At 38.6% G+C, this 7,434-nt stretch overlaps 2 protein-coding genes across 2 annotated transcripts; one reads left to right on the top strand and one right to left on the bottom strand.

Moving 5' to 3' along the window:
- Window positions 1-746: 746 nt before the first annotated feature.
- Window positions 747-3,521, bottom strand: LOC137962984 (tobamovirus multiplication protein 2B). Its single transcript, XM_068810148.1, has 6 exons — window positions 3,297-3,521; window positions 2,602-2,667; window positions 2,450-2,514; window positions 1,954-2,044; window positions 1,186-1,271; window positions 747-1,077 (listed from the first exon to the last, which is right to left on the bottom strand). The coding sequence occupies exons 1-5, from the start codon at window positions 3,420-3,422 to the stop codon at window positions 1,230-1,232; spliced, it is 390 nt and encodes a 129-aa protein (XP_068666249.1). The 5' UTR covers window positions 3,423-3,521; the 3' UTR covers window positions 747-1,077; window positions 1,186-1,229.
- Window positions 3,522-5,598: 2,077 nt separating this feature from the next.
- On the top strand, window positions 5,599-6,797 carry LOC137962976 (arabinogalactan O-methyltransferase 1). The gene has a single exon (XM_068810134.1). The coding sequence runs from the start codon at window positions 5,710-5,712 to the stop codon at window positions 6,559-6,561; it is 852 nt and encodes a 283-aa protein (XP_068666235.1). The 5' UTR covers window positions 5,599-5,709; the 3' UTR covers window positions 6,562-6,797.
- The last annotated feature ends 637 nt before the right edge of the window (window positions 6,798-7,434 follow it).

The raw sequence follows: 7,434 nt of genomic DNA, 5'->3' as shown, positions 1-7,434 counted from the left end.
ACAACATAAGCTAGTAATACTGCAGCAAAGAGCAACTAATTCTCAGTAGCATCTAAGGTGGAATCAGAACTCGGGAAAATCTAACAAGCATCAAAATTCTTGGAACTGCATGCAACAAAGGCAAGCATGGTAACATGTAACTAAAGAGATAGGAACTAGCCTTTCGTGCTTGTTTGACCACACAGCTGCAGATTTCTGGTTCCCAATGAAAAGGGCCAACATCTTCCAAAGAACATCCCTAAAAGAAAAAATAAACACCAAAAGAGACAGGAAAATAACCGTGGCCGAAGACTTGAAAAAAATCTTCCAACTCTTACACATTATTTTTTATTAGGAAAGAGAAATTACAGATTGGTTCATATTGTACTTCTAATTCATAAATGATGCTACCTTTTGTTACCTATACAGCCTAGTGTTGAAACTCTTTGTACTACTAAGGTGATTGCAATCAACCCACAATCAGATAGTTTAGAAATGGAATCAAATCCTATTATGCAGATTATAGTCAGATGCCTAGTTTCTATTCTTTTTATTTTACTTTCTACAAGACAAGGGCATATTTTGATACTTTACTGCATAAGATAGTGTTATGTCATATTATTATGTTAATATGTTTTTTTCCTAAACTTTATCAAGCATTTGACATATCAAATCAGATTATTTCTTATTTAACATTTTTCACAAACCTTTTACTTAACTAGAATACAAAAAAGTATACTATGATTTGATCAAACAAACATACTATATAAAGAAACCAGAATGACACACATCCAGTAACTTTTCTACTTCAAAAACAGAAACAACAAAAAATCATTAAAAAGCCATGTTACAGACACTCGCCTTACAATATATACAAGCTCTTGTAATCCATACCAAGACTGTTCACCTATTTTTTTGGAGTAAATAAACAGTCATTTCTTTTGGACCAGCCACTAATTGTTTATAAAGAGACTTATCCCTGATATAAGAAAATTTTAATTGGCATAGTTTTACATTATATCCTTAACAAATCTGATGCTAGTAATAGACTCCAACTCAGCTATTCCAATAATGCAATTCAAATAGCTAATTTCATCCCTGCACAAGGAAAGATCAAACATTCTTATTAGTCCCTCAAAGATTCTGTAGTATAGATGGTGAACCATCAGTTGAAGGCGACAATAGGAATCAGCAGGAAAACCATACCAAACAGGTAAAGTCTGTCTAGCAAACAGACTTTCTGACTTTCTTCAGCTTGTTATCTCCACATGTTCATTGACAATATCGATATCCTAATAGGTATTAGAAAAATGTAATTTATAAGCATAAGATATGCAATTTAACCCTTCCAATTAGCCAAAAAAAAAATAGATCTAAGATTCTAACAAAATGGATCAAATGTGTTTTGTTCTCTTGCTCTAGACTAAAATTTCAACTTCCTCAAAAAAGAAATGTGTTTGTAACGTTGTACAGAAGATGCCCAAATTAAGGAATTGCACATGCAATTGTGAAAATAAGGATTATATTTTATCTTCGACAAGTGAGAAACCTTATCCCTCTGTGAACAAAGATACTGTTTCAGAAGCTTTCAAGCACTTTATGTAACTAGTAAAGATGATTCTGCCATCAAATTGAAAAATATTAAAAGTATTGTAAATACGAATCTTTTATCATGCATCAGCCTTTCAAGGTGGTTTTTAGCCGCCACATCAACAGCCAGTGTGCCTTGAGATGAATTCTGGCTGCCATCCCTTTTTGAGCAAACAAAGGTATAGATTCACCTCTAGACACAGACTGCATTATGCCCAAGAAAGCAATTTCTGGATTAATAAGTTAAACAATCATTATTATTCTCCACTCGTTTTTTACATTTTCAAATTGTCTTTTTGTTTTTTCCGCTATTCTGTTGCTCAAACAAGATATAAAAAAGAAATAGAGACAAGAAAGATACAGAGAAAGAATTCGTATCGGTACCTCTTGAAAGTGAGAGTTTTCATAAACAGGGTTGAGCTGGCGGTTTTCCATGTTTGAGAGCAACTGGATAACAGTATTTAAATGAGGAACACTGTTACAGTGAGCACTTTGTTAGAAAAATGAAATGATGATAAAGACCATCACCTGAAGATTAAATAGCTCATTATGGCCAATGTTCCATGTATATTTGGAATACTAAATAACCACAATTCTGAACACTTAGTAATTGCCAATATTTTTTAGTATGACGGGCGACAAGATGAATGAGACAAGCTCAATTGCATCTTTTGCCGTTCCCTGTGAAATAACTTCTGTTACAGCAAATAAAAAGAACAGAAAATGATCCTTCAGAATATAATGCAATCATATGTTAATTGAAGTTAAAGATATAGTTATTCAAAATGAGTGCACTAGTTTAACTCAAGCAAGGCTTCTAGCCACATAAAAATTGACAAGTTCCACAGTTAAATTTAAAATTGGAAACCAGAAAAGCAACCTGTGTAAGCCACTATCTATATATGCATCTAGTGATGAAATGACCCGAGGCATCTGCTCCAATACCTGATTCCAAAATTAAGTGGCATTCAGGAAGAATCATTTCACAGAAGAACAAAAAAAAAAAAAAAAAAATTAATGTGAGCGTTATACTTGTTCTGTGTTCTTCATAGTAGATGCTTTGGCTAGAAGGTTTTTTGGCAGCTTTGCTAGAAGAGCCTACAGAATAAGAGTAAGAAACAAAAGATGTAAGTGAAGAAGAAAGTATTTGAAAACAAGAGAGACCGGCCTACTTATGCATTTATTTCAAATTTAAAATATGATGCAAACTTTAATAGCTCAAGGGATAACTCCCGTTGAACTAGATGATGCCAATTTATAATAGTTATTGTAGGATACATAATCAGGAAAAGTTGTTGATAAGCGAATTGTGGCATCATTGCTCCTACAGTGGGAAGTAGGAAAACATATATTTACCGACACTCTTTTCTTCAAAGCTAAATACATTTCCACGATCAGAGGAAAACATATCCAGGCGAAGACAAAAGGGGCGGTAATCAATCATTCGACATGAATAAATTATATGATCCAATCTGTGTCACGTTTAGAAATCGCCACTACTGGGGAATCGTGGAAAAAAAAAAGCGACTCAAACAAAATATTCATTTCCAGCGGATACAGCAATTTGTTATCTGTGACCTGCATTCTGGAGATTTCTCAACTGTAATTATACAGTGTTTCAGGAAAGTGGGCATTGAAATATAGCAGGAGCCTATGCGAAAAAATATCCCGTGTTAAACGAAATGGAAATTGGGAAAAAAAAAGAGAGAGCGGATGGGAAAAAGCACCTGGGAGGGAGAAGATTCTTGCATGAGATGCAACAGATTGGAGGTCGACTGCACCGCCTGAGATATGTGTTCAGCAACCGTCGCTTGGGCTGAGCCTTCTCTCGTTGGTCCGGCTGTAGTCGCCATGGGACAAGACTGTTGATCGAGGAGGAAAAAGGTTTCACCGACTTCCGCCGGCAAAGTATGCTTCCTGTTATGTAATTACCTGATCTGTTAGGGACTTGAGTGCCCAACATGTAATTGGAATGCAAAATAAGGGCAAAGAAGCAAATAATAGATCTAAACTATAAGATGTGTTAATTACTCAGTGATGGATGGTTACTTTTGTCTAGTTTTGATTAAAATAATAATTATAATTAGTATAAGAGCTAGGTTTTCTAAATTTTTTATTTATTGTTTAGTGAAATATGATTAAAATTTATAAAATATTAACAAATATGATTATAAAAAAATTACTTATTTTGAAAAAGTATACTAACATCATATTTATATTATTAAGAAATATCAATTGTCACACTAACTATGGAATTCTTTATTTTAGAATATGTTTCAAAATCTTATATACCAGTAACAAATATCCAATAATAAAATTCCTATTTATAATAAATATTAACTAGTGTTTATGTCAACTAGGGGTGGCATCGAATGGAGCCTTATCATGAGTGGCTCAAGCTCGGCTCGGTTTAATTTGATTTTATCTCAAACCCAAATAAGGCTTGACCAAACCATAGTTCGGTTTGAAAACTCACAAACGGGCTCGTTAACTTAACGATGGCCCGAGACGCGGGAGTGGGAGTTTGTCTTCATCTCTTCAAGTTCGACTTCAATTTCTTCTTCCCCTCGTTTGTCGTCGTCGATCCTTATCACCACCAAACCCATCTCGTCCGCTGTTGTGGCTGCCTTCGTCACTGTTAGCTGCTTGTCGGCCGCCTTTGTCGCAGACTCCTTTACCCCCGCATCGTCTCGATAGTTGCTACCTTTTGTCACTGCTTTCATCACCATCGCAACCGTCACCCCAACAACAGTTCCTTGTCAACGCCGCTAGACCTCCCTACCCCCTACATTGTCTCGACATAAAAACTAGAGGCTTAAGTTAGGGGGAAAATAATTTTTTCCCCTACAAGCGCAAAGACATTATGCGATTTCACACGTGTGACATCACAAGCACATGAAAAGACATTGTGCATTGTCTATTTCTCATGGCTCTTGAAGATACTCAAATTGTTTGAGGTACTCTCTTAATGCTAACTCTACTCAAGTTTTAATAATATTTTAGAACTGTTATAAATCTATGCTATGAAGAAAAAACTAAAATGGGCATATTAAGTCATCCAAAATTATTTTTTTTAAACTTTTTATCTATATCGAAGATCTAGTTTTCCGGTCTTTGAATTAGAACGATATGATTGAGTACAAATGGATAAAACTAGCATTACTTTTCAAAGGAATGTTTTTGTGTTTAATTATTTAATAAAATTTATATATAATTATGTAATTTTTATGAATGATTTTATATAGGGTTAATATAAAATAGTTATATGGGTAGAAATTATGCCCAAATTTATGTAAAATATATGCATAAATTTATATATATTTTATTTATTTTATATTTTATGTAAATTTTTAAATATTAGTTAATTAAAATTATTGAGTTTGACAACGATTAGATTTTGAGGCTAAATATTTAAAATGGAGGTCATCTCGAATATAAGTCGATTCTAGCACCTGCTTTGAGCCCATGATGTTATCCTCCCGAGAATTGCGACACACGTGTAGCCCTCAGACTGGAGAAAGCTCTTCCGTACGCTCTGTAAATCCTCTTATTTATTTATTTATTTACTTATTTATTTGAGGAAAGTGCCTCGTCCCGCAACTCTTGCTAGATACGAACAGTCCCTTGTGGAGATTCCCCAATAGTTTCCTCCGAATTACGGTCATACCCCTCTAGCAGATTCCACTTCCCTTTCAACCGCTGCTTTATTAAAATCAAGTAATGTTAAGAAAAAGGGCAACATCCACAAATCACGGATTTAAGCCTTTAGTTTTCAACCAAGTGTTGTACCAAGAAAGGAAAGTAGATTTCGAAAAGATTCATTCAGACTCTCCAAGTCCACGTGTCGTAACAATGGAAAGGTTTATATACCTAAATTACCGTGTATGCACCGACCATTTCTTCTCTTGGTCTTCGGTGTCTCGTCCACATGGCCTGTCTCGCCCTTTCTTTCCTCCGGTCTTTTGTAATAAGAGGAAAATTTTGGGATTCGGGAGTCGCAAATTTCATCATTGATGAGGGAAGGGTATTTTCGTCCTTTGTGGAAAAAAATCTCGAGCGTTTCAGGAGAGGCCGACGTTCCCTGTATATCAGAGCCCTGGAGGAGCTCGCTCCGGAGAAATAAAAAAACAGGAGAAAGTAATGGGGAGCCTTCCGTGGACAGCGAGACCGTGCTTCAGCGCCTTCGCCCTCACCATCGCCATCGCCGGCGTCATGGCTGGCGCTCTTCTTCTCTCCAACTTCAGCAGATCCACCGATAGGTCCTTTCTCCGCGGGCTCGATGTTGGGATTCTTGGCGCGACGGATCGTACCGCGGCGCCGATTCAGCTCCAGGCGATCCTCCATTACGCTACCTCTAAGATTGTCCCACAGCAAAGTCTGGCCGAGGTTCAAGTTTCGTATGATGTGCTCCAGCGGGCCGCGCCCTGCAACTTCTTGGTGTTCGGCCTCGGTCATGATTCGCTGATGTGGGCGTCTTTCAACGCCGGCGGGACGACCCTCTTCTTGGAGGAGGATCCCAAGTGGGTGCAGTCGGTGCTGAAGACGGCGACGATGCTGAACGCTCGGACGGTGCAGTATCGGACTCAGTTGTCGGAGGCGGACAAGCTGCTCAAATCGTACAAGCAGGAGCCTGCCTGCCTACCGCCACGGCTACGGCTACAGGGGAATGACGCTTGCCGACTGGCGCTGAACAATCTGCCGGGTGAGGTGTACGAGCGGGAGTGGGACCTGATCATGATTGACGCGCCGAGGGGGTACTTCAACGAGGCGCCGGGGAGAATGGCTGCGATCTTCTCCGCCGCGGTGATGGCTCGCAACCGGCAGAAGAAAGGCATTACCCACGTCTTCCTTCACGACGTCGACCGGAAGGTAGAGCGCGTCTTCGCGGAGGAATTTCTCTGCGCCAAATATCGGGTGAAGGCCACCGGGAGGCTCTGGCATTTTGAGATCCCGCCGCTGACCAACTGGAAAGAAGGCGACGGATTCTGCTGAGACGATGAAGGGCGGCCGGAGGCCATCCTTGTCCAAAGGAATCCCAGCTCCCCTCTTTTGAAATTTATTTTGCAGAGAGAGACTTGAGACTTGAGACTTGAGAATCATCGTCTCTTTGATTATTTTCTTTCCCCGACGAAATATAGGCAAAATTGGTGTAGGTTATACTTGTTCTGGCATGGGTTTTCTTCCATGGATGGTGATAAATTTACGAAATATACATTTTTTTTTTTTTAGTTTCCAGTTTTACGTCTGAAATTGGTTTTACAGTTCCAGGCCTCCACCAGCATCTCTATTAAATGTTTCTGATTCGACCATGGCAGATTATTAATTCTTGCCCAAATTCTAGCTGGATATTACAAGATTTTATCAAAAAGGTGAAAAACGGGTTGGCAAGGGCCCCACGTATTTTTGACGTCTAGTGCTTGGTGGGAAGGGAAGTCTCACTGGGACGTATGTGGATGTGTAGCATGGTCACCACTGATTGGCGAACTAGATTCATCATCTCCAAGGGATGTCCTTCCATACGTCATATCTACGACTCTTTTTTTTGGTAATTTTTATGAAAAAATTATTAAAGCCAGTGGAGAGGAGACGGAGGAGATGGAGAGGAGGGAGAGTAATACCTGTAGACTGAGGACGCGAAGAGAGCTTCGAGGGGAGGAGCAAGCGTTCGGGAGAGGAAGGCGTCGTCGCTTGGTTAGGGTAAGATAGCTAGAAATCGTTACCTAGAAATTTAAATGATTTTCCAGGTAGATATGGGGCACTAATGAATCCAAGTAATACATTTCTACCTGAAAATGTTTTTCTAGCTTTTCTTAATTTCATAGAGCTTCATTCAATGCTAAAAAAAATCGACTTGATTGTACCTAA

The sequence above is a fragment of the Aristolochia californica genome, unplaced genomic scaffold (genome assembly GCF_029961685.1).
Source record: "Aristolochia californica isolate CCGP_79_NKW_82.1479 unplaced genomic scaffold, dmAriCali1.0.hap1 SCAF_1, whole genome shotgun sequence".
Classification (NCBI taxonomy): domain Eukaryota; kingdom Viridiplantae; phylum Streptophyta; class Magnoliopsida; order Piperales; family Aristolochiaceae; genus Aristolochia; species Aristolochia californica.
This window is presented reverse-complemented; position numbering and strand designations above follow the sequence as displayed.